The sequence below is a fragment of the Heloderma suspectum genome, chromosome 7 (genome assembly GCF_057233095.1).
Source record: "Heloderma suspectum isolate Gila_16-S chromosome 7, 16-S_ref, whole genome shotgun sequence".
In the NCBI taxonomy this organism is placed as follows: domain Eukaryota; kingdom Metazoa; phylum Chordata; class Lepidosauria; order Squamata; family Helodermatidae; genus Heloderma; species Heloderma suspectum.
This window is the reverse complement of record NC_139464.1, coordinates 67,927,067-67,953,849: the sequence shown is the minus strand read 5'-3', so window position 1 is coordinate 67,953,849 and position 26,783 is coordinate 67,927,067. Positions and strand designations below refer to the sequence as shown.

At 40.7% G+C, this 26,783-nt stretch overlaps 1 protein-coding gene across 3 annotated transcripts in view; it reads left to right on the top strand.

Annotated features, from left to right (window-relative positions):
- LGR5 (leucine rich repeat containing G protein-coupled receptor 5) overlaps nucleotides 1-26,783 on the top strand; it is a 115,975-nt gene that overhangs the window by 68,780 nt on the left and 20,412 nt on the right. For all 3 annotated transcript variants that reach the window (XM_084811803.1, XM_084811804.1, XM_084811802.1), the window contains 7 exons: nucleotides 6,004-6,219; nucleotides 12,154-12,225; nucleotides 12,988-13,056; nucleotides 22,174-22,245; nucleotides 24,284-24,355; nucleotides 24,439-24,507; nucleotides 25,099-25,170. In XM_084811803.1, coding sequence (XP_084667929.1) covers nucleotides 6,004-6,219; nucleotides 12,154-12,225; nucleotides 12,988-13,056; nucleotides 22,174-22,245; nucleotides 24,284-24,355; nucleotides 24,439-24,507; nucleotides 25,099-25,170 — 642 coding nt within the window. The remainder of the gene's footprint in view (nucleotides 1-6,003; nucleotides 6,220-12,153; nucleotides 12,226-12,987; nucleotides 13,057-22,173; nucleotides 22,246-24,283; nucleotides 24,356-24,438; nucleotides 24,508-25,098; nucleotides 25,171-26,783) is intronic.

Genomic DNA, 26,783 nt, shown 5'->3' with positions numbered 1-26,783 from the left:
CACACACACACACACACAGAGAGAGAGAGAGAGAGGGAGAGATGGTTAACATTTAAAGGTTAAATGTTCATACACAGTCCTAAACCTTTTTAGGAACAAGTATTGCTTCAAAGTGCATGTTATTGCTATCTACAAACCATGTCATCTTTTGTGTATGAGGAATTCTAAACAAAGGCTCCAGTTCAGCTAGTATACAGTACAGTATGCTAACCATTTGTATACTTTATTTGTATACAGTAACCATTTGTATACTTTCCTCAAGAGTAAGCACAATTAAACACAATAAGATTTTCTTCTGAGTAAATGTTCATAGGCTTGCATTGCATGTCCAATTGAAGCACTGGGACTAAGTCATGCCTAACTTAGTTGATGAGAGGAAGGGTACAATTTACTGGGTCCAAAAGGTGCAGGATGCGCTGATCCAGAGTGCAGCCCCGTTACCATGAGTGGAAAAACTGAGGCTAAATTGTAGATCATGTGTGAGGATATTTCCCTGTATCTATGAATCATCCAGCTAGAGTCAATCAGAAGAAGTACTGGACTAGAACTAGCTATATTCTGAACTCTGAGTTCCTGGTCCGGGCCCTTCTCTAGAGCAGAGAGTGTGTGGATGTGCAATCAATAGTTTGAGTGACAGAAAAATTTGTGATTCCCTTTGTGACATGCTTTCTCTCATTAGTGTGGACATGTGTCCTACTTTACAGAGGGCAGTCCTCTATTTGAAGGCTGTCCAGTCCAAGTATGGTTTAAAGATAAAGAACTATAAGAAGAGAGTAGAGGTCTTGAAGTTGCCCATCAAGAGTTGGCACCTGGATAGCAGACTGACCAGGCACACAGGTCACCTGGTCAGAGTCTTCCTTAGTATGGTGAGATTCATTGTATTTCTATTTGAATTACAGTAATTATTTCTAAAATTTGCATCTATACACATAAATTCACATATGCAAATGTTGTACAAATCTGCATCCTCTTTTGTTTTCTTTTTCAGTGATGTGTAAGCGGTCACCTTATTGTGCATAGGCATGAGACAGGGACAGCTAATGGGCAGGGGAGACAAAGCACCATAAAAATTGGGGACATTGATCTCAAGGAGAGTGGGAGCCAGTACTGCTGGTAGGATTTACAGGCCCCAAATATATGTGAGTTGATGTCTAATTAATACACACACACACACTGCTGCCACATCTGGCTATAAATACAAATCATGAGGTTGTATATATGGGATGGGATTGTGTGGGAGAAGGCCTATGTTGCAAGTTTGTACTGCGTCCCCAAAAATGATGTGGGAGCCCAGAGATCAGGTCCAGTGTTCGGTATCTAGTGCAGAATTTAGAATTCTGAGGAGAAAAAAACAAAAATAGATTTCTAGCATTTTTATCTCATTGCAGATAGATTGGAAAACATTCAGGCACATCAAGGTAGGCTTCTGATGCCTTTGTAGTGACCTGCCTCTGCACCCTGTAATTCAGTCATGTTCAGCCATACATCTAACTGTTTCTCACTTCTGGCCACTTCACACAATTCCTTCAGTCTGTGGCACTGTTTTTGGTCATGCAGATTGAGGGACTTGTGTGACTGTCGTGCACAGAGGTCTGCATAGATCAGGTCTTGCTCTCAGTAGTAAATTGCTGTCACTTTCTGAGGCAGTCATGAGAATAGGTCTTGAGTTACACTTGTCTGCTACCATTTTTTTTCTAGCCAAAAGGTTTAAATTTTGCAAATAATTCAATATCACTGTCAAAATAAACCATGCATACTGAGGAAATCAGGCCCAGCATTGGCACTTGGCATTCTGAGCAGTTGCTAAGGGCGAGCGAATGTTGACAACTTCTGATTTGGTCTACCATTTGGTCCACCCACCTGTTCTCCACTTTTACCTTTTAATAGGCGGTTGTGGGTCAATTAAATTTTACATTTCATGCAATATGTCAGAGCAATGCCATAGTGGGAAGTGTATCATGGCTTGCAACTTCTCACCACAAATTGCTGTGTTGAGCACTACTGTCAACCACTGTAGTAATTGCTCCTTTTTTAAATTAAGTATTTAAAATTCAGTACTGGTATTTAGATTAGCAGTTGCTAAAAGGGACAGCAAGATGTTGGTTAAGGGGGGCAGCAACGTGGAGGCACTAGACAGCACTTGGCCAGGGGAACCATTGAATCTGTAACTGGCTCTAAGAAAAATATTGCAAAATAGAGATATTCTGTAATTTATTGTTTAATCTGAGAGTGTAGAATCTGAATGTTCATGATGCAGATTGCCTTGATGTAGAGTATGCTCCTGCTCATGTATATCATGCAGGCTGATGCCTAATGTCCTACAATCCTAACTGGTATAACAGCAACCTTGGAGTTGGAGGGAAAAGTTGTAAGATCTAGGTCATATATAAGCCAGGATGTTAACCCTGCTCAAGAAAAAACACATGAATTGATTAAAGCTTTTTTTCTTCCTTTAATCAGTGTAACTGTCAAGCTAGTGCAACTCTTAAGTCCTTGGCTTAGACAGAAACATCACACAGACAAGAAATTTATTCATGACTAAATGCAAAAAAAAAAAAACCCTCCATATTTTCTTTTAAAGTATGTCTTACTTGAAAACACAGCTCAAAATATGTTGTTGCTTTTGCAGAAAAGAGAGGCGCAGGGCGGGTATTTCTAAACATTTCCAGCTTCTCCACTTTCTTGACAGACTTTGAGCTATTTTGGAAGCTGTGTCCCTATGGCCTGCCATGTCGGTTATTATATTGAAAATTTAATTGTAAAAGGGCTTTGACACTGAACTTTATAAATTTGTTCCAACTGACCTTGTCTCAGTTATTTGCCAGCCTGGCACAAAGCCACAGAAGCTGTTATTTGTTCTCGTGCAGTAGGTAGAAAGACTGGACAAGGAGATAGAATGGACCTGACATTTTATGTGACTGTAAATGAAGAAGCAGCTTTAAATAAAGAGATTAGCATGCTTGCCACAAAGCCCAATTTCTCTCAAATGAGCTTGGCTAGGTTTGTGCAAGACTACTTATAGTCTGCTTAAAAGAAAAGAAAATCTTTTCTTTTAATGTAAGCATATTTTAAATTGTTTTCCCTTTCTTGGCATACTTTAATCTGACTACAGTCGAATATAAGTAGTGTGATAACGGCTTCCTGAATCACTGCCTCAAAACTGTATCATTGCAGATATGCAGTCTACCATATATTCTCCCAGTAACATCTTCCCCCTCCACCCAGTGCTACTTTTACTCTCTTTTTTACTGTTTTTGTCTTGTTTGTTTGTTTAACGTTGAGCCTGAGGAAGAGTTCTATGAAGCTAAAAAGCTAGTTCACTTCTTTGTGATTTTTAGTTGGTTTAATAAAGATATTCCATTCCTGTTTGGCTTAACTAATATCTTGCTGTCCCCTTTAGCAACTGCTAATCTAAATACCAGTACTGAATTTTAAGTACTGAATTTTAAAAAGGAGCAATTACCACCAACAGTAAAATCATATCAAATATTGTTCCTGATGTATTTTGTTTGTTAAAAGGTCTTGCTGGTGCAATACTGCCTTAAGTGCCATTTTTGGTAGAAAGGTGGGATACAAGTAAAATAAATAAATAAATGCCACTTCTGCTTTTCCATGGGCAGTCTAATTCATTACAATCTGGTAAAAATAAGTCTTAATTCAGGATAGATTATGAATTATCTGTATTCCTTCAAAGAGGGTATCCCAGTTATGCCTTTATTATGTACTGCAGTGCAGGAGTTCCCTCCCTGCTGGTGCAGGGTAGTACAAGACTGCTAAAAGTTGGGGTGCAAAAGCAATGGGATCTGCACATAGTGTGCCATATCCTGTTTCAAAACCACCAAAGAATCTATGTCAGCTGCTAAACAGTGCTAAGGAATTACAACTGACCTGATGGCTACCTTGTCCAATAACAAAAAGTCTGCATCCATTCACACCTTTTGTGGTTTTGGCTATAAAGTCTACATTATTTGTGAAAATAGACTGGTGGCACCTGCACCATGCTGTTGACGAGAGATCAGAATAAAACCTGTAGAATTCTGAAGAAAAGCAACATTATATTGTTTCATTATTGCTGTCTCTGCAATAGCCACCATTTAATTAGAAGTTCTTTCAAGGCTTTAAATTCACCTCAGGGAGAACACTAGGTTAAGGTAAAAGAAAGAGCTAACTAAAAAGGGACCCTGAATTTCAACTTTGATTTGGAAAACAGACAAGAGGGATGATCCACTCCCTCTCCAGAGTGATTCTCCTCATGCACTTATGACTCCCATCCCAGCTGCAGAACTGGACATGGACATTACCACACAGACAGAATGGATCATCTTATTGTTTAACAGTTAATTCAGTGAAATGATTTGTAGTTTTGTTAAGAATGGCCGGTCACATTTTTATTCTCTTTTCTATAGCCTTTTTCTATAACATGTGATACAATTCTTATCTCATGTGCCCTTAAGCCAGGAATGGCCAGCTGTAAGCCCACAGCCTGGATTTGGCCCATGGAGCTATTCTTACCTAGCTCATAAAAGACCTATTTTTAGTAAAAGTGTAATAAAATCTTTGCACATTATTCCTTTTCTTATGAGGGCAATTTGTTTTCCCAAAAGTTGTAAGACCCAGTACTATTCCACACTTAAGTGTTGCATTTCTTGCTGGCTTTTAGTGGATAGCTTTTTTAAGACTTGAAAACAGCCAAGATAGGATGGAATTGTTTGACCAAATACCCCTCATAATCCATGGACCACTGTTTTAGAAACAGAGCCCCTCACCCAATGCAGAATTTGGCCATCCCTGTTCAGAACATAGGCCTTTTATGTAGACTGGCCTATGATGAAATGGTAGCTTGCTGAATACACAGCATGAGCCAATTTCCATGTTACATTTTTGTATATGTATCAAGAGGTACTCATTTGCTACTATTGAATGGTTATCTAACTACTGAATAGTTATAACTGTAGTAGTTGTTGTTGTTGTTCTGATATCGATCATACAGCTGATCATCCACAACCAAACCTGAATTTTCTAGACATCCTCATTGTTTTATTTATATAATGTCATCAGCAAATATGGCACTGCACAGCATAAAAAGAAAAGGTAAAGTTTTTCTTTCAAGGAGGTTACAATTGGACCTTTCACAGAGAGGAGACAACAGAGGGAAGAAGAGAGGGGTGGGAAAAAACAAAGAAGGAATATGAACAAATGGAGTTACATGTACTTTGTTGTGCTGGATAAGAAGCCCAGGGTCTTATTTGCTGGATATGAAGCCCAGGGTCTTAAGCAAGGGATTCCCAGCAAATTTGCTTACCTTGATAAGTTCAGGTTGCAGAATTCAACTTTTATTTGTGCATGATCTGGGTTACTTTCACTGCAATACATTTAGCTGCTGTTCTTTAGGACAGGGTATGAACATTTGCCCATAGGTACATGCATCTGTAACATCCACAGATGTATTCTTAAGGGATGGATCGTACATGATGATTGCAGAAAAAAGTGAGGTTTGCTTGTCTGGATAAGTCATTAGTGATCAACATCTCTGATAGAACTTGCTGTCTAAGCCACTCTGGGTAGTTTCAGTGGAAAAGCTGATAACAAACATCACCTCTGTGGAGTCAGTTTAAACAACCAACCGCCAAATCATCAAAGAAATCAAATTATGTACATGCATGTATAAACAGACCCTAAGTGCCATTGATATGGTGTTGTCTAGAAAGCAGTATCTCATGGCCCAGAATATGTGCTATAACAATCAAATGACCATGCAGGAAGTGTCCCAGGGAAAGACTGGTACCTTTTCTCCCAGAGCACCCCTGTGCTCAGTGATCATCTGGATTACATAACAGGTATATATATCTAAGTATCACAGAAGGCAGAAGTTAAGAGAAAGGGGATATGACGACTCTATAAAATTCAGAAACTTGTCACCTTTTCTCCTTTTAAGTCCATTCATTTACAAAACATTGCATTTTTTCATCAAATATCTAAATTCTACATTTATGTTTCTCTTAGACGTCTGGATGCTAACCATATCAGCTTCGTGCCTCCCAACTGTTTCAGCGGTTTGGCTTCACTCAGACACCTGTGGCTAGATGACAACTCTTTGACAGAAATTCCAGTGCAAGCTTTCCGGAGTTTGCCAGCACTTCAGGCAATGACACTGGCACTGAACAAAATACACCACATTCCAGATTATGCTTTTGGAAACCTCTCCAGTTTAGTAGTTCTGTAAGTTTTTCTTACATTCCAAAATATAATATCATAGTTAACAGACTCTTTCAAGAACTTTGGCCTATTGGCATCTTAAAATAATTTGTTTAATATAAAATTTGTTTAATATAAAATGAGAGAAACAATGTGCTTTTAGCAGATGGAGTAGCAAAATGTGAAATGATTGATAAATCCAAAAATAAGTTAACAATACCAACTGAATGGTAGTATTTAAGTGGAGGCGGTTGGCTTGTATATGTTCAGCTTTTCTTTATTCTTGCATTTTATTTAAAGACATAGCATATCTTCTCTTACCCATGCAAAGGGATATGAAATGAATTGTTGGTAAATAGGCTTTCTTTAGCCTAATCCTGTGATTTGCTACAGAGGTAAATTTATTTATTTATTAAATGTCTTAATCACCCATCACCCATATTAAATGTCTTAATCACCACTCTGGCGATGTACAGCAATACAAACAGTTTTAAAACAATAAAATTCTGCATTAAAACATCATATTTCTAAAAATACCCTGACCCACCCCAAATGGCTGCCTGAACAAGCATGTTTTTAATGCATGGTGGAAGGTCATTAAAGAGGGGGCATGGCAGAGTTCCCTAGGAAGGGAGTTCCACAGAGTGGGGGCCACCACTGAGAAGACCCTCTCCCTCATCCTCAGCAGCCTAGCTGTCCTGGCTGATGGGATAGAGAGAAGGCCATCCGAGGCTGATCTTGTTAAGTGGCCTGTCTGGTGTTGCTGGAGGCGCTCCTTAAGATACGCTGGGCCAGAACCATACAGGGTTTTAAAGATCAAAACAAACACCTTGAATTTGGCCTGGAAGACAACTGGTAACCAGTGCAACTTCTTCAGCACCAGAGTGATGTGATCATGCTGGCGGCTGCCTTTAATCAGGCGAGCCGCCGCAGTCTGTACCAGCTGCAGCTTCCGAACTGTCTTCAAAGGTTACCCCACGTAGACCGCATTACAGTAGTCTAAACGAGAGGAGACCAGGGCATGTACTACTGATGGGAGCAGATGGTCGGGAAGGTAGGGGCACAGCCGCCATATCAGAGGGAGTTGGTACAGCACTGTCCGGCTCACATCTGACACCTGAGCCTCCATGGACAGCTGGGAGTCTAAAATGATCCCCAGGCTGCAGACCTGGTCTTTCAAGGGTAGCCGTACCCCATTCAACACCAGGGCAACATCCCCCAACCTCCTCTTGTCTCCCACCAAAAGTACCTCGTTCTTGTCAGGGTTCAGCTTATTCCTCCCCATCCAGCCACTCACCGTCTCCAAACATTTGGACAGGGATTCTACAGCCAACCTTGGTGAAGATTTAAATGAGAGGTAGAGCTGCGTGTCATCTGCATATTGATGACACTGCACCCCAAACCCCAGCAGCTTCACATAGATGTTAAATAGCATCGGGGAGAGGATGGAACCCTGTCGCACCCCACCAGTGAGTGGCCACAGGTCCAAAACCTCCGCAGTGCTACCCTCTGGTACCTGCCAGAGAGGAAGGACCAGAACCACCATAATATGGTGTCTCCAGTGCCCAATCCCTCCAGGCGGTCCAGGAGGATACCGTGGCCAATGGTATCAAAAGCTGCTGAGAGGTCGAGGAGAACAAGGAAGAAGCATTCACCCCTATCCAAATAATTTTTTTTAATATATAGTGGCTTTGTCACATGACTGGTTATGTAGAAGGGGGAAGCAGGTTATGTGGATGGGGAGTGCTCACATTTTTGTGGGGGGAGGAGTGATTTGCTCTCCTTCCCCATGTTTTTTGAGTAAATTGTATGGAAGTCATCATAGAAGAGTCTCCAGGCAAGAAACCTGCAAAGTTTCAGAAGGATAGGTGCAGGGGCTAGAGAGTTATGTCGAGTGAAAACTAGTTTAAGGCTTTTTTCATAGTGAAGCCTGGTAACACAAGAAGAATGGCCATCTCATTGTCCCATCGTTCTCCTCCCCCAAAGCAGAGTGATTGAAAAGCCCCTAGTAAAATTTACTCTATAATTAGAAGGTAGATCTGTCAGACACTCGACCCCACTCACTCCCTCTTCCCTCCTTAGAGAAACTAAAGCAAAAAAAGATGGTTTTGGAGACATGCTGTCTGCCTTTTCAAAGCCAAATTGCAAATGAAGTCTTGTGCAAGCTTCTGAGAGATGTCTGCTTCACCTCAGAAAGCATCAGAAATGGTCTGAAGGGGCTCATTTTGACTCAGGCTTTGGCCAAACCCAATGCACATCCCTACTATAAATCTGTTTAATTAAATTCATATAAAATAAGTAGCAAATGATACCTATCTCCTTTACAAAGGGCTCCAAAAGAGCACAACCAATCTACTCCAGCACAATATCATTTGAAATCCCATGGCATATTGGGAGCAATTAAGCAGAGCAATTAAACAAACATAGCCCATACGTGCTGAAATTCTGATGTGATCCAAATCTGCTTTTGCACTCAATTGAGTAACCCAAGGTTGTCCAGCTCCTTTGTGACATCAGAGAAGCTAAGCCATTGGCAGGCAGATGAGCAATTGACATCTATCTGCAAAATCCCTTTGTGACATCAGATTATACCAACCAATGGTATAAAAAGAGCTGGAGCAGGTAGACAAATCAGAGGCTGAAGAGAGTATTGAAAGAGTGAAGAGATCAAGAGGATGAGGAGGGTAATGAACAATAATACAAGGGAGCATCCAATGATATGCGAACATGTGACTAGTCAGTACAGGTTAACATGCAAAATGGATATGGACAACAAACACAAATTGTGGTCTGTGATCATGCTAGTAGTTAATAATTAGGCTTTTTTAATGAAATGAGAGAAGGCTTTTTTGTTGGGTTATGTGTACCCAAATATGGTATCTGTTGTCAACATTTTACTTTTTTGTGTATACAAAGGATTTTTCCTTTATTAACATTTTGCCACCCACCTGTCTGAAAACAGGTAGTGCTCTATACTCCCCTGCTCCGCTGCTATACTCCCCTGTTTACTCCCCTAAACTTACCTTGCAGTTTAGTCTGTATCATTACTATTGTAGGAAGTTATAGAAATCTTCAGGTCAAAGGGAAATCTGATACCATCTTCAGTGGGAGAAAAACTGGGCCTACTGTCAATAAAAATGTAATACTAGCTCTTGGCCATGCTGTTTTTGGGAGAAATTCTTAAAGCCTAATATGGGAGGCAGGCCTATTTGCCATCTAGGTTATGGTGGGTGTGATTTGTTGGCTTTCAGTATCTTTTCTCATTTTTACATTTTTTCTGCAATTTTTGCAGAACTGCACACTTCTCTTTGAGATTCTTGTAAAAACGCACACGCGCGCACACACGAACAACCGCGTATAATGGCTGCACAAAAGCAAAATTTCTAACTCACCTCTGCAGTTCGGGGCAAGGAAGAGAAAACATCACCAAAACCTGGAGACAGCTATTTTGGCTCAGGATAGCTTGTGTATGTGTAATCACAGTTACAATCCAAAAGCAGGCAGGTAAGCCTGACAGATGCAAAGACAGTGCAAGCCTTGGAGCCCAGCTCAGCATAAGTTTCAGCTATGGTAAACTGTACTACATACAAGCATATAATTGATTAATTTACATGAATATTCTTGTAAATTTACTTGTGTGTTACTCACCTCCCCATACTTTTCTCTGTAGCATATGCCTATTATAGTGATGTATGTGCTTATATTGTTAAATGTGAGATAGGGTTAATAGAATTGGGGAGTGAGTGAAAGGTGGGAGGGGCTTGTGTGTGTGCATGAGAGAGAGGGGGGAGGATTTAGAGGTTATATAAGGAATGAACTGACAGTTAGGAGTCAGATAGGGATTTGGGGATTGTGGAAGCAACATCTAGTTAGTAAGGGTGGGGTGTTTAGGATTTTAGAATGGGTAGAGTAGGTAGGGACGTTAGGACCAAGTATTAGTGAATAATAACAACATATAACTCTTTGTGTTATAAATAAATCTTTTATTTGTTTTTTTAAAAAAAATACAGACTCCCATGTGTTGAGTGAAGTGTTACACTGCTATTATTAAGGGCACAATCCTGTGGCCATAGGATTTTTCATAGGAGCCCACGCTCCGAGGTCAATCCCCAGAAAACTGCCTTCCCACCACCAGCAGCTCATAAGAGGTGTGGTATGTCCCAGGCTCATAAGAGCAATGCAGAGCAGAGGAAAAGGGAGCATTCCCGGGGGCAGGGGTGGTGGAAGCATCATTATAATGCTTCCTATGTGCTGGCCAGCTGCTGTGCCCACCCCCACTCCAAAGCACTGCAGCTGGACAGCCGAAATCGGCCATCTAGCCACTAATGCAGGGCAGCTGGAGCGCAGAGGAGAAGATCACCTCCATGCTCCGTCCGCCCTGCATTGGATAGGCAGTTGCCTCTGAATTCGGAGGTGGTCCCCTGTCTCCATAGGATTTCTCCCTAAATCTATTTCCTGGTTACTTCTCCTGTGGTAGGTTGAGAGAACCAATTGAGCATATTGAGTTTCTCTGGAACCCAGAGAGAGTAAAAGGGCTGAAGCTTGGCTATCAGTGGGAATACCTGATCCAGGTGAAAGCAGGAGTTTCCTGAGAGGCTGGGGGAAAGGTGGAACCCAGGCAGGAACACCACAGTCCCACTATGAACCTAGTAAGATCTGCAGGAGAGGGGCTTTTAAGAACACCATTACCCACAGAGGCCCGTTTGTTGGCATGCATGAAAGGACTTTCTCCTATATGGTTCCCAAACTATGGAATGCGCTCCCTCAAGAACTGATTGGCCACCACTCCCTTGGCTTTTAGAAATGGTGTAAATCTGCATCTTTTCAATTTAGGGCACACTCCTATGGGGATAGGTGGACGCCTCCAAACTCGGAGGCGACCGCCTATCCAATGGATTGCCTATTGTTCCCTCCATGCTTCTCCTGCCCTACATTTGCAGCTAGATAGCTGTCTAACCACGGGAAGGTGGAGCATGCGGGGGAGGCTGCTGGACAACACATAGGATGTGTCATACCGGCATTTTCGCTTTCCCTGCCCCGGAATGCCCCATTTTGGCTGCTCCACGCTCCTCTTCTGAGCTTGGAGTGCAGGTCTGTTCTGCGCTGCCTGTGAGGCAGTGTGGAAGGGGGCAAAGGGTGGTTCTCCGGGAACCGACCTCGGAGCATGGGCTCCGTGGTCGGTTCCCGGAAAACCACATATCCTATAGCCGTCTAGCCACTGAGTAGCGGCCGTAGGATTGCTCCCTTAGCCTTTTAAAATGAGTAGTTTACTATTTCACCATTTTAATACTCTTGTTTTTATTGTTTTACAGTTTCATTGTTTTAAATTGTTGTACACGGGCTTGATGGCTTTTAAGCAGATAAGACAGTATATAAATGCTAATAATAAATAAATAATATCTCAGTTATACTTTTTTTTCTTTTTTCTTTTTTGCTGCTAGCCTGGACCTCATTATTTTAGCTGTCTGTTAAATTACAAACTTAACCTGCTTAGTTGCAATATATATAAAAAGGCACTTAAAGATTGGTCTTTGTGTATTCTGACTATACTAGTTAAGTTTGTGATTGTAAAATAAACTTTTAGAAGACATCATGCTTCTAAAATAATGAATGTTGGAGTGAGAAAAGAGAACAAAGAGCAATAATGGAATTAGTTATATGTGAAGGGTAGAGAGATAAATAAGGTAAGAACTAGAGCACAGGCACTTTGGGAGGGAAATTCTGGAAACTAAAGAACTGCTAATCTAGGCAGTATTAAGTGAAAGCCCATGCAAAGGGCTAAGTGACAGGTAGAAAACATTCCCTCCCATCTGTACCCTTGTGAAAACCTGACTTGGATATAATCACGCCTGCCTGGAAAAAAATAACTTTCTTTAGATTTCACCATCTAAATGTTTTTCTGGAGTCCTCTGTGTGTAGTATGTTTTTTTGACTTGTGTTCTTAACATTCTACTGCAGGCATCTCCATAACAATAGAATCTACTCCCTGGGAAAGAAATGCTTTGATGGTCTCCACAGCCTAGAGACTTTGTGAGTTGACCTTTTATTTGTTATGCTTTGTTTTCAGTGTTTTCACTGACATTCTGCAGAAATAAAAAAGCCAAACATGCTTCTGGGATTGCTACAAGCTCAGAGAAATCATTTATGATGGCTCTATAAAAGTAAACATTAAATTATTCATTTGACTTTTCCTTTGAGTAGACCATGAAACATAACAGTGGTATTTGAAGAGAGTACTTACTATCTATCAGTGGGTGATCCTTGCACATTCTTAAATTATTATCAGTTTTGACATGTTTTTGTCTAGATTAAACTGTCTATTTGTTCATATTTGCTGATACAGATTTTAATGTATATGATATTAATCTGCAACAGGTGGCAGTGCCTGCAACAGTATTCTTGGGTTGGTTTGCTTTTTTTAAAAGTATCATTGCAACTGGATTTTTTCTTTCTCTTTAAGAGTAATTTAAGATGTTGACATTAATTTTAAGGATGATACAACTCAGCTTTCGCTCTGGTCTGCTCAGTAAAGGAAGTGAACCTAACATTACTTCTTTGGGATAGATTAACTAAACAGAATATAATAATAAACAAGTAAGATGAAGCCGTTACAAATATCTGTAAACACCTCATGTTCCTGAAGTTCTATAAATGCATGGACCTTAAAATACAATGCAGGCAACAATGTTTAAACCTATAAATATAATGCAGATAAAATATTTCCTTGAAAATATATACAAATACTGTATAATTCATTCAATGATATCTAGTATCTGTTATTTTTTAATCCAGAGATCTAAATTACAACAATCTGGATGAATTCCCTACCTCTGTCAGAGCACTCAGAAACCTGAAAGAACTGTAAGTACTGAATTTAGGGTTTCTAAGAATCCTGAGTTCCCAGTGTTCAGCACTTCATTTCAGTCCCAATGGCTATATCAGCATAACTGTATATCCTATGTATTCTAGAAATACTAGAGATAGCAAGAAGTTCTCGCTGTTTTACAATCTAGGAAAAAGAAATTTCATTCTGGCTTTCCAGCTTCAAGTGCATCTTTTGTTGCCTAAGTTGGTATTATTGTGAACAATGTCCCATCCTTATAGCCAGAATCAAAAATCACAATTTGACTCAGCCCTGAGCACCATCAGAATGAGGAGAGGAGGTGAAAAATGGAGGCCAAAAACTTGCTGCATTATTATTGGTTCCCTGTCTGCATCCTCCTGGAGATGAAGTTGGGGCAAGGAGGAGCATGTAAGCAAGGGAGACTCAGAACCAAATCAGCCAGTTACCTCTGGGAGTGTGGCAATCCTGAGAGTGATAGCAGCAGCCAGTCTTGAACTGGATGGGTAGCATAGGGATTCAGTCTTGCCCCAACATAGTGAATATGTAAACAATTGGGAATAGGACATTATTTTCACCTAGTGGAGGTGCTCCACATTCTTGATAAGGAGCATATTTCTAAAGATATTTTTAGGCATTTATTTTTTGAGCCCTGGAACTATGAGTCTCTGAAACAAAAATTCAGTACATATTACTAAAATCCAGCACTTTTCAGTCACATTATAGAGGGGTTTATGGAGTCTTCAGATTATAATGGCACTACTATGCCTACCATTAAAAAGCTGATAGTGATCCTGTTTGTATGATGAAACAACCCACTGTTTGTTAACCATGGGCTATTTGTGAGCACATGGAAGCACATGAGCATGTTGCCTTCCAACTGTTTAGGAACATAGGAAGCTGCTTTATACTGAGTCAGACCATTGGCCCATCTAGCCCAATATTGTCAACACTGACTGGCAGCAGCTCTCCAGGGTTTCAGGCAGGGTTCTTTCCTCGCCCTACCTGGAGAAGCCGGGGGTCGAACCTGGGAACTTCTGCATGCCAAGCATGTGCTCTGTCACACTGAGCTGTGGCCCCTGCTTGTCTGTTTCCACATTGTTCTCTGTGACGCGTGAACCTGGAACTCTGGGTTGTTGAGGGAGAACAACCCAGAGTTTGAGGTTTGCGCATCATAGAGAACAACCCAGGAATGGGGCATCCCTGGGTTGTTTAGCACACAGGAAGTGGGTAAGTGGTCAGGAGCCAGCACATTCGCTCACTCTGATATGCTCCCAAACAACTTATAGCTAACAAAATGTGGGTTGTTTCATCATGCAAACTGGGTCAATGAATGCTTTCAAAGCACTCTAAATTGTGGTGTGGGTTTCTTAGGGTGCTAGCCAGGGCCGGATAAAGGCCATGATGGTCCCCGGGGCTAACTGTCTGTAGTGAGCTGCATTCTGCAGTTTAGTGGTCACTCTATGCTTATCTCTATAGCCAAATGTTGATCATAGCTGTGATTTCACTCCTTGGCTAAACACACTAAAAATGGTGGAAGGCTCATTTCTCACAAAACAATAGGACAAAATCATTGTCCATTACTCACAAAATGTTGGAATGTGCCTGAACCTTTTGTCTCGTATCCCTGGTTCTACAAAGGCTAGATACTTGCTCTTTTTTATTATTTGAAAGCTGGGAATCTGAGCTAGCCAGTGGGTCCCCTCAGATCATGAGCTGGGGGCTGCAATCCCATTAGCCCTGTAGCTAATCTGGCTATGGCTATGGCTATGATAGTACAACTCTCAGAATTTTAAATAAAAAGTGCTTGAAATAAATTAATGAAAGAATATTTTTAAATACTTTTTATTTATTTTTGTCTTTATAAATGAAATAAACAATACCAACAAACTGATCAATAACTACAATTTCCCAACAATACAATATTCTTAGGAGGAGGAACAATAACAAAAAGGAGAGGAAAGGAAAAGGGGGAAAAAGGAATTGTTTTCTTTTTTAAAGGGTTAAATTTAAACTCCAATACACATGGGCTTCAGATCCCATTTTATTTTAAAAACTATACCTATAACATTAGCAATATTACAATTTAATAATCAACCTTACTTTTCAATATCATATCATCAGTCTTATAGCAAGGAAGCAAGCCTACAGTTCATTCCCAGTAACCATATATTGCCCTTAAGTTAAAATATAATAGTAATAATAAAGCTGACTAAGCGACAATCTTACTAAGTAGTCTTATAGTAATGGTGATGATGATAACAATAATAATAATAAAAAGATGAAATTATAATGTTATATAATAATATAGCTTGGAAGCAACCTTACAACAATCAGTGATATATTTTATACTAGATATATAAATGAGTGTGCACCCTTAACACACCCTCAAACAATATATTTGAATACAGCATATCATATCCATTTTAGAGAATGAGAATTTTAAGAAAAATAAAAAAGAGAAGAAAAATGAAAGAAAGCAAACGAATATATATATATAATCAATTATCTCTGGCCTAGCCTGAATCATGAATCAATGAAATAATTTTTTTTCATGATTCAGTGAAAGAATTAAACACACACACACACACACACACACACGAAGAGCCAGTTCTAGAGAAATTATTGAGCATTATTGAGCATGACTGGTTTATTTACCTTCCTAATATCAAACTGGAAGATAAGAAAGTTACATGTTACATACTGGTACAACTAGTAATATACGGGGGACAACATATGGGGGAGAGCATGTGTGGCATGACAACTGTGTGGGGCAGTGGATTGAATGTTGGCCAAATGAGGCTCATTTGGTGACCTTGGCCAAATAATTGGCTCTCAGTCTAACTTCCCTCAGACCCAATTTAAATGTGGCACTAGGCATATCAGAAGAAAAAGGAAAAAAGCAACTTGTGGCATTCCACATCTCACTTCAGGTGGGGGTCACCTTTCCTGCATGTCCAGCATTAGTATACCAGGGATCTGTGGGGCAGGTAGAAGCTATGCTGGACTGAACACACAGCTGCTGGTTTAAACCTGAAACTGGCCATATGGAATGGCCATCTTGTTCCCCTGGCATTTTATTTCTGGTTTATGCTGGTTTTAACTGCCTGTTCTGGTTTGTAGTTTGAAGATTGTACTCTATTATATAACTTGAATCCAGTTTTACACTCATGCAACTGGGCTGGTGGAAGTGGACTTCACCATCCTCATCCCCTGCTCCCCACGGCATCCCCCTCCAGCCTGAGCCGCAAATGTTATACAGAGAGTATGGGAACCCTGGTGAGTAGGGTAGGCTGTGGGGTGGGAAAGGAGATATCCCCAAAAATCAAGTGGTGGCATCTTCTGTGCCATGGGGAGGAGGAGACAGAGAAATTCACTTCTGCCAGCCCAGTTGCATATGATTAAATCTGGATCCAGCCCTATGTTTTTACTTTTAAGCTGCTTTGAGAGCCAAGGCTGTAGAGTAGCCTAAAAATATTAGTTGTAATTATTATTTAAAAAAAAAACATATTTAAATAGAGCCACACAGGATTATTGCAAGGGTAACATGAGTATTTATAAATGTAGTAAAATAAGCACAAAACTACATCCTCTGTGATGTACTTCAGGGAAGATGGTTGGCAAAACCTGGCTGTGGCCAGTTGATTGTACCTACTGTGGATTTAGCTACAACTTAGGTGGGGCTCAATGGAGATCAAGTTTGTTTTGGTAGAAAACAGATCTTCTCCTCCTGGTTATGGGAGTAGATTAATTAAAATTCTTTTTTTTAAAAAAGATTGTCAATGTTACAAAGGTATTCAGCCAAACCACTATATTACATTGTATTATTCTGATGAGCTGTCTGCACTTTTAGCCTGGAAATACGATCTATCAGATTTATGAATTACTCATTGAATTTGATCCAGATTTGGAGGTCATATGGAACTATAACACACAGCCTCTAGGGATAAAGGAAAATATTTTGCTATTTTTACTGGCAATTAAAAAAATGAATTGACCATTTTTGTGGTTTAACAAGGATTCTTGATTCCCCATTTTATAACGTAATTGAAAGAACTTCAGTGAAAATAGAACTGTAATGTCCTGAATTCTGGGAATCAATAAGATAAAGTGAAAAGCAGACTAAAGTGAGATAGGCTCACCTCAGTTCTTTGTGCAAGCTACTCAGAACAATCGAGGAGCTAGAAAGGGATTCTCAAAGTCATCTAGTCTGACTCTATTAACTAAGACAAAATTCTGTAACTGCATATTCACCCTGTTATTCAATAGTACCACTGTAATAATGCAAAGGAAGCAAAAATGGTAAGTGGTGATCAAATCTTCTTGTGGTGGCCTTCTTCCCATAGGGTTCATCTGGCCCATATGTTCCTCTATGGCAGGATTACCACTTCTGTTGGTCAGAGTCTCACCCTGCAAGAATACTGTCTCGAACTGGGCCCTGTATTTCTTGTGTGGATATGGTTTATTCCCATGCCAATGCCAGATGGTTCCAGCTTCCAAATATTATTGCTTTGGAATGGGGTCCCAAAAGTAGCAGCCACACTTGTATTTATGAACTGGGCCACTGCGACACTCTGAGAAAGCAGTAGTGTTGTCAGACATGAGATTCGCTACAGCACCCCTAAAGTTTACTTACCATGAGTGAGGGTCATACAACACGTTACATTAAAGTCATGATTGCATTTAATGTGCCGGGGGAGGGAGTGGTTCTTTCAAATAGCAGCTGAAGAGGAAAGGCAGCCAGGATTGGAGATTGATACTTTCCTGTGCTGTGATTCTGAGAAGAATCCACACACAGAGACACACACACACACTTTTAACATCATCTCTAGCTGGGCTCTAATTTAGTGGTCTGTAAAGTACACAGTGTGTTCTGCTGTTAAGAGTAGTGTAACTACTTTTCTAGAATTCATCTGTAAAAATTTATTACCACAAGCCCTGGAATGTGCATGTCCCTAGATTCAAGGGCAGGAGTGGGCACATTGTGTCCCTCCAGATGTTTTGGCCTACAACTCCAATCAGCACTAGCCAGCATAGTCAAAGGTGAAGGATGATGGGAGTTGTAGCCAAAGCATCTGGAGAGCCACAGGATGCCCACCCCTGCTCTAGGGCCTAGGCTACCAATTTTAGAACTGCATAAGAATTGACAACCTACCATGGTAGTTTCCCCCAGTGATTAAATCACAGTAATATGACTCACCACTCAGTCAGTGGATAGACTAGTTTTAAATATAGGCATAGTCCAGCAAGATGTTGCAACTAAGTACCACTGAAAGAAACAGAATAGGATAGCCTCACAACTAATTTAAGTTATGTTGATTTCAGTGGGAAGTACACTTGTAGCACAATCCTGTGCATGTTTACTTGGAAGTAACTCCTGCTATGTTCAATGGGGCTTACTTCCTAGTATGTGCATTTAGGATTGCAGTCTTAGTTACTGGGTCTGGAATAGAGAGGCATATCAAGGCATTCCAGAAAGTGCACAGATGGATTCAGTAGGTGTCCACTGGCATTGAAGCTTTCCTGCTTAACCTGCAATGCTTCCCCTGAGTGTCTGCTGTGGATTGCTGCTGCCATGACTCCATGAAGGCACATCCCACATGTAGTTCCCTGGTGCAAGTGTTATTTCATATTATATTCTCTTTCTTCATCATCTAAAGTGGTGTGGCTATCATTAACATATGGAAATATTTTCCACATTAAAAAATATTTGGACAAAAATTCACCTGAATTTTGCCCATCACTGCCACATGAAATATGCATTTCCAGATACTACCAGGATGGCCAAAAAACATCCTGTAGATATTAAAAAGAAATCATTATGATCTAAATGAATGATGGTTGTATTTGGAACAGACTTTCTCAATCCCCCAAGTCTTTAAACATAAATTGGGATATCATCTGGAAATGCTGCCAACAAGGCTAGCTCTCAAGACTGCTTCATACATAACATTTTTGCCTTTGCAGCAAGCAGCCCTCAGTTCCCAGAATCCAGGCAACACATTGGACTATATTCCCCAGATCCTCAACAATTATTTTATTTATTCACATGGTGATTCATGAGTAACACACACACACACACACAGTGTGTGTACGTGTGTGTGTGTGTGTGTGAGAGAGAGAGAGAGAGAGAGAGAGAGAAGGTTCTCCCAAGAGTGGCCATATATATAGTACTCCTTTTCTTAACAACCGAAAATATTTTCCAAAATTGGCAGGCAATATTCGAACTATCTCAGCCGTGTAAATAAGGCCACAGAAGTTACTAGTCTACAAAAATATATATGCTAGTCTGCTGTGGAGAGTTCCGCCCTCGTGCATTAGCCCACTGCATTCCTATGTTGGGTGTGGAGGAAGGGACTTCCATCCTCTGGCAGCCCACTTGGTTTCTCTGTGACGCCTGCATGCTTTCCTCTTGGGTGCACAGGAAGGGCTCTGCCCTTCTCCGCCAGCCCTCTCACTCACCTGCCTGCAAGTCCTTGTAGCCTGTGGCTACCTGGATAGTGCTTAAATACAGGGCTTCACTATTAAGCTACTTCCCTCTACACTGAAGCCAGCAAAACATTTTGATTGTCTTCTCCTTCCTTCCATGGGAACTTTCCAGTCATTTTTCATGCTAAACTCATTTTGCTGTTAGGATACTTTTCATGTCACCTGTGTCTTTAAGGGTGCAATCCTATGGCCGCTAGTCAGCAGCTAAACAGCCATAGCATAGGTTGGTTCCCGGAGAACTGACCCCCTCCCACGCCACCTCATAGGCAGCGCGGATTGACTCCACGCTCATAAGAGCAGCACGGAGCGGCAAAAACGGGGCATTCCTGGGGGCGGGGAAGTCAGAAATCTGGTATGACACATCCTATGTGTTGTCCGGCTGCCGCTCCCCATGCTCCGAGGTCCTGCAGCTAAACAGCTGAAATTGGCTGTCTAGCCAGGAAAGCAGGGCTGGGGGAGCGAGGAGGAGATTCGCTCCTCACCACTCCTCCCATCCTGCACTGGATAGGCAATCGCCCCTGAGGTTGGAGGTGACAGTTGATCTTGATAGGATTGCTCCCTAAGTCTTCTTAAGTCCATCCATTGGATCTCTGTGATGCTTTGTCTGAACTTTAAGCTTCTAGCTCTTTTAAAGCTTAAAGCTCTTCATCATTGCCCTTGACAACAAGCCAGTTTCTCACATGCATGTTGTGCTGATATTCTTTGTGTGGTGCTCCCAACTACTCAGTGGTGTACACACACAAAGAGGCTATCGTATCTGGCATTAGTAGTATGCCCTCACCTACCACATATGCACAAAAGAGATCTATATACTTAATATAAGTATAAATATAGTGGCGACTGCCATTAAAATAAGGTCTACTATGATGCCCTGAGTTCAAAATTTTTATTTTTTTTATTTTTAATTTTAACTTTAGTCTATCAGTTCTATTTGCTTATTAGCATTTTATGTCTGATGCTTTTTGTGGCTGCTGTACACTTTTATTTTTATTTTGGTTTGACAGTTTTATCTGTTCTGTTGTGTTTTATGTGTGATGTTACAATGGCTTGTGGCTGTTGCAAATACAATTTCTATTCTATTCCATTCTATTTATACAAATGCTGAATAGAAAGAAATTAAAACAGCTCCCTGTTGAAAGCACCATACAAACAAAAAATGAGCCTAACACATATGTGTAAAGCAGCCCTCTCTCTCTTCTCCGTACCCACCCCCTATCTCATTCCCTCTCTTCCATGCAAGCTGATTAACCTGCCCCATTATATCCTTTGCCCAGTGCTAGATCTGTTCCCTCTGTGTAGAAGAGCCACTACCTCTTTCTTCAGCTACTTTCCTCACCTCTTTGAACAGCAGACATGTACCATTTCAGACTGCATGTAGAGGATCAAATCTTTGAATGTTCCCCCACATTAAACAGCTACCGCCGCTGACACAAAACCTCTTTGCACATTGCGGAGGAGGCTAGTTAATGTATGTTTTAAACATACTATTTTTGCACTGCTGATCAAATAGTATTGCTACAATCAGTATGCTCACTGCCTGATCCTCAGAAAACTTCCCTGTTGCATTCTTTTTCCCCAGGATATGATGACAATAAAGCATTATGAACGTTTCAGGGTTTTTATTATAAAGTTTAGATATCCACAAAATTGTTCAGTGTTGTGTTCTGCCTTAACTTTCATTGTTCTGCATTTTCCTCTAGAGAGACAATTTTCTTGTGCAGACTTGGTATGGTCACTAATTTCAACAGCTGATAATCTTGCCCAAGCAATGAACAGAAGCGCTTGCATCAGTGAACCATCCAATGCTTCAGTTTAAATCTGGGAAACTTCATTCATACCTGATTTCCCACACAAATCATTACTTTTCCTGCTGAACACTTTGTTGCTGCTTTTGTTTTTAACAATAGATTATTACTCATGTGAATAAAATGCTGTAATTAATTGGGTGACCATTTGCTTCCTTCTTAAATAGGAGCAATCACATTGTTTAGCTTGTCCATTTAAAATTCTTTCATAAAGAAACTGTGTGAACAGATAAAATGCACAGGATGCCCTGGGATTTTATTTACATTCACATTCATTAGCACCCTAACCTAAAACATATTTGAAGTAAGTCTTATTGGTTTTAATTAAAACTTTGTTGTTGTCCATTCTCTTAGGAGAATGGTCTAAGTACACTTACATGGGGGACAAGTCCCACTGAACTCACTGGGACCTACTCTGAAGTAAACTCATATGGAATCAGGCTGCAAGTCTCATTAACCAAAACGGTGCTTCAGTGGCAACTGCATAACATTGAGCATACCAACTCCTTTACCAGTGCAACATCACAAAACGTTTCATCTCTTTGCTTTTGGGGGCATAATCGTGTGCACTGTTCACATTTTTAGGGGTATAAAAGGCTTAAGAAAATTGATACTAGTGCTACAAAATTAGGAAAATGCTCCATCTGTCCAGCCATCCTTATACTTACTACCATAATGTATACAGATAAAAGACCTCCATTGTTGCAGTCGCTAGCATTCTACAGAACTGAATTTGTCACAAGTAATTTTGCTTTAGAATATTCCGAAAACAAAACATGGCATTTACATTTTGCAAGTATGTGTATCCTACTTTGTTGTGTGTGTGTTTTTTTTCTTTTTTAGGGGATTTCATAGTAATAATATCAGGTCAATACCTGAACAGGCATTTGTGGGCAATCCATCACTTATAGCAATGTAAGTAGTAGCAGTTTACTTTTCATAGAAAATGTGCAATTAATTATTATATTTCATTGTAAATCCTATCATGTGAATAGGCCAGTGCTTCTCAAACCTCATGAAATTCCATCCTCCTCCTGTACACACTAAACACTATATCTTCAATGCCTCAACCTAAAAATTTCATTGGGTTTACCTGACCACCTCCTACAACCCGTGTTGCTTCTTCCATGCTTACCTAATTCGTAGATCTCACACCATGATACTTTACCACTCCACTCAGCTCTGGCACAGAGATATCCCACCCACCATGCCATTTCTTCCTCTGACTCCTGCACACACCCTTTCCCCTTATCACTTCATTTCCAGCCCTGATGTAAAGAAACTACAATAGTCAGGAAATTGCAGCCTCAGTCCTCCTTTGAACTGATTCCTGGAGGGCCACATCCTCACACTGGTAAGCCCTGATCCTTGACTATTTATAGGCCTGTTATCCAAAAGATCTGAAAAGTTTTTTTTGTGGGGAGGGGTTTCCACTAATGTTTCATGCCTCTCTACTTGTCCACCTACCTTCTCAGTTTGGGAATCAATGGAATAGTAGTGGAGACTGCATTGTGGATGTATGAGTCCTCACTTTCCATACTCCTGTACTAATACTACAAACTCCTGTGGCCTTTTGGTGTGCTGTTATACACAAGCTGCTACTTCTGAAAGCCGATTTAAATATTATAGCCTATATAGAGACTGCTGAAAAGCATTTATCCATGTTGGTGTTCTACACAGTGGGCAAAGTGTGAAAAGGCCTCCAATCCTGAATGCCAGCCTATCTGCATATCCACTGCCAGGGATGTTTGTTTTGCCAGGCTCACAAAGGTCATTTTTATTATCACCCTTTTCAGCTAGTTGGCAGTGAAGGAGTCAAACATGTTAATGTTCACAGATGAAAGTAACATACTTGGTTCTTAATGTCTGCATCAACATATGCCAGTGACATATGGAAATATGAGAAAATGAAGAAAAAGATATTTTTAAGTTTACTTGTCTAGACCTATGTAAGGCCTTTTTCATATTGGGCTTGATTTTGAGAGCAAACACATCTACAGATTCCCAGTTTGGGTGTAATATATCTCCGCTTATTAAGCCAAGATATGCATAAGCCTTTTGTCCACTCCATCCTCACATGGCATCTTTCCTCTTCCCTTCTCAGGGCACCATGACTGAAGACTTCCTGGGTGACTTAACCACAGTTTCCTGGAGAACTATGATTACCAGGTTTGGGACAAACAAGGATCTGAAATCACAATTTGAAGATGGTTTCTGATCTGGCTTATTCTGATCCTAGTAACCATAGGTTCCCAGTCTGGACATAAGAGGAATCAAATCAAATCTTATTTGCACCAAGCCAATGGCCATTGCAATTTGCAACAGACATAAGGTGAAACTGTGGTTAACTCACCCAGGAAGTCTTCAAATGAGGTACACGAAGAAGTGTGGACAGAAGCGGTGGTACAAAGATGGAGCATGCAAGCACAAGGTTTGTGCGTATCACCGCTTAATGAGCCAAGATATATGACATCCAAACTAGGCCAGAGAGTTCATTTTATTTATTTGTTTTCAATATTTATATAATACCCCCCAATAAAATCAAAAAGTCTTCACCCAGAAGAAAAGATAATAACTCCAGTGAGGATGTTCTTAGGCTAATATGAATAGGATCTTCCTTACTGGGGCACTTGTCACACAAATATATGAAGTAATGCTCAATCTCATTCCTGCCCAATTTGGGCCACTCTAAACATTTTACCTGTAGTCCACACTGAACTATAAACATATAATTGGTCTAAGATAGAATAAAGCTATAATTGTAATTTGGGAAGCAAATTCAAGAAGTGAGGAGGAAATCTGCTTGTGAAAAATTAAAAGTAGCCCTGGGGGAGAGGGCTTAATGAGCAGATTGCAGGCAAGGTCATCAAAGCTTTTATGAGCAACCCCAGTTCATTGCATATGTATTTGAAGATATAAATCTTGAATGTTAAATCTCTCATCTTCTTCACAGCCATTTTTATGACAACCCTATTCAGATTGTGGGAAAGTCTGCTTTTCAGCACTTACCTGAACTCAGAACCTTGTATGTATTCACATCTTTAAAAGCATTTCACCTCCAAACGACAACTCCTCCACCCGCTAATTATGTTACGTTTGTAACTTTAGGACATTAAATGGTGCTTCACAGATAACAGAGTTTCCTGATCTGACCGGGACAACAAGTCTGGAAAGCCTGTAAGTATCAGAGAGATAGTTCATGTTACCGCTGAAAGCAGATGGCTTTAATTATTGCAGATGCTGAGTTGCTTTAAAGGAGCTGTCCTTCAACCAGCCATTTGCAACCTGATCTGCAACCTGGTTAATCCAAAAGTTGTGGATTTGAGCAGGTTTGATCCCATTGACACTATGACCTGGTTCATATACTTACTGGACTAGCAGTCTTCTTATTTGCTTGGTGGAGAAGCAGGTGAGTACCCCTACCCTAGGCCATGCACATGGTATCAACACGTGAGGCAAGTGCTCCATATAGAGGCTGATACATAAGCCTGATTAATATGCCCTGCTCTCCTCCCACCCCCCTTCCACCGGGAGAATAATGGCCTTTGCATGGGCTGCTTACCTCACATGTTAATGTATGTACATGCTATAGGAAAGTGACAGGGGTGCAAGCATGCTCCTCCTCTACACAAAGAGAACTGCAACCTGGTAACTGTACTGAACTAGTCATAGGACACTGAACAGGAATTTATTCTAGCACTTCAGTTTAACTGGGTCAGGCAGTAAATTAATAAGCATTGACTGTGTGTAATTTTCATACCATAACAGCACCCTTACTGGCGCTCAGATCACATCTCTTCCTGAAACAGTCTGTGATCAACTCCCCAACCTCCAAGTATTGTAAGTATAATGAGGAGCTTACATTTAATTATATGAACTTGCACTATACAATGTTATCAAGAATGTAGTATAAAATAAATATGTAAATTCAAGCATTTAGACTTCTAAATTCAAAGATAGAAATAGGCATATAAGAAAGAATCTAGCGCTTCCTAAAACAACCCTAGAAATGAGCGGATATGCTAGTTTCCAGAATGGGACAGGTCAGCAGAGTTCCCAGAAGTTCCCTGCCCCATTTCTTCTCATTTGTGGTTGTTTCAGGCACCACTAGCTTCTCTTTGCATTAGCAGTAGGTCCCACTAGCATGCAGGCAGCATAGAATACTGCCCATTATTTTGTGAGGAAATATAATGGCCTTGTTCGCATGACACAACAGCCCACTGTGGTTTAATTTACCTGCGGGGGCTGTTGTGTCATGCCAAGTGCCTATAGGCGCTATTTTTGCATAGCACCCATGGGCACCCAGCTTGCCATGGCCTGTGTTGTGCAAACCCAGGTGCCAGTGGTTGTTTGAGGGTTGCCTGACCCTCCAAAAAACCCTGCTGCCTAGGGTCACATGACATGACAAGCTATGGCAAGCTGGGCACCCATGGACACCATGCAAAAATGGCACCCACAGCACCATGACGCAACAGCCCCTGTGGGTAAATTAAGCCATGGTGGGTGTCATGTCATGTGAGCCAGGACATTCACAAGTATGGATTTAAATATGGATTGATAAAAGAATTTTCATGCAGATTGTTTAAAAGCACTTGTTAATACAGAAACAGGATGGACTTAAGAATGAACACATGCAAAGCTGACATGAACTGGAAACAGTGTGATCTGCCCATCCCAACTCATAACACAGATAAAGAGTGAAACCATGACAGTTTAGGAAAGGTTTTGAACATGAAATAGGTTTTAAGGAAGAAATTGAAAAAGAGGGTGATGGACAGAGAGGGGAGTGGTTTGTATGACCATAGGGAGTAACCTGGTAGCAGGCATAAAAGTGGGGGTTGGTGCTGTGGCAAAAGGGGCTGTTAGAGTAGCTTGCACAGAATGTGAGAAAGGCACTAGGAGGAGAAGAAAGAAATGTAACAGCTTAAACACCAGGAATCAGTGCAAAGATTGAGTCTAGGAAGAGGAGTGATATGATCAGTGACAGAAAGCACAGAGGATGTTAGGATAGCGGAGAGATGGCAGGAGTGAAGGTTAGTTAAGAGGAGGTTACAATGATCTAAATGTGACATGATCAGATAATGGTTGATCAAGTTTAAAACATGTGCATAACAGTAGGCTGTAATGAGTACAACTCTACAGATGTGGGAGACCTGGGTTGAAATCAGTTCAGCCGTGTGTTTACTAGATGGCCATAGAGTAAAGTAAAATATATTCTGGGCCAGCCTGGTGGATAGATTGCAATAAGCCAACAATATCTCGAGCAGCTCTGATCAGGCAAAATAGACTCAGTTACTGAAGTACAGATATTTTGAGAGGGGGGAGAGAATTAAGCATGTATATGATGAAGATCTTATGGATTTGTGCAAGCTTTTTCCTATTTTTTCACACAGTTTTTAAAAGTCACCAGTGTCCAGATAGCATACAGATAGGGTAGAGAAGCTCTATTTCTA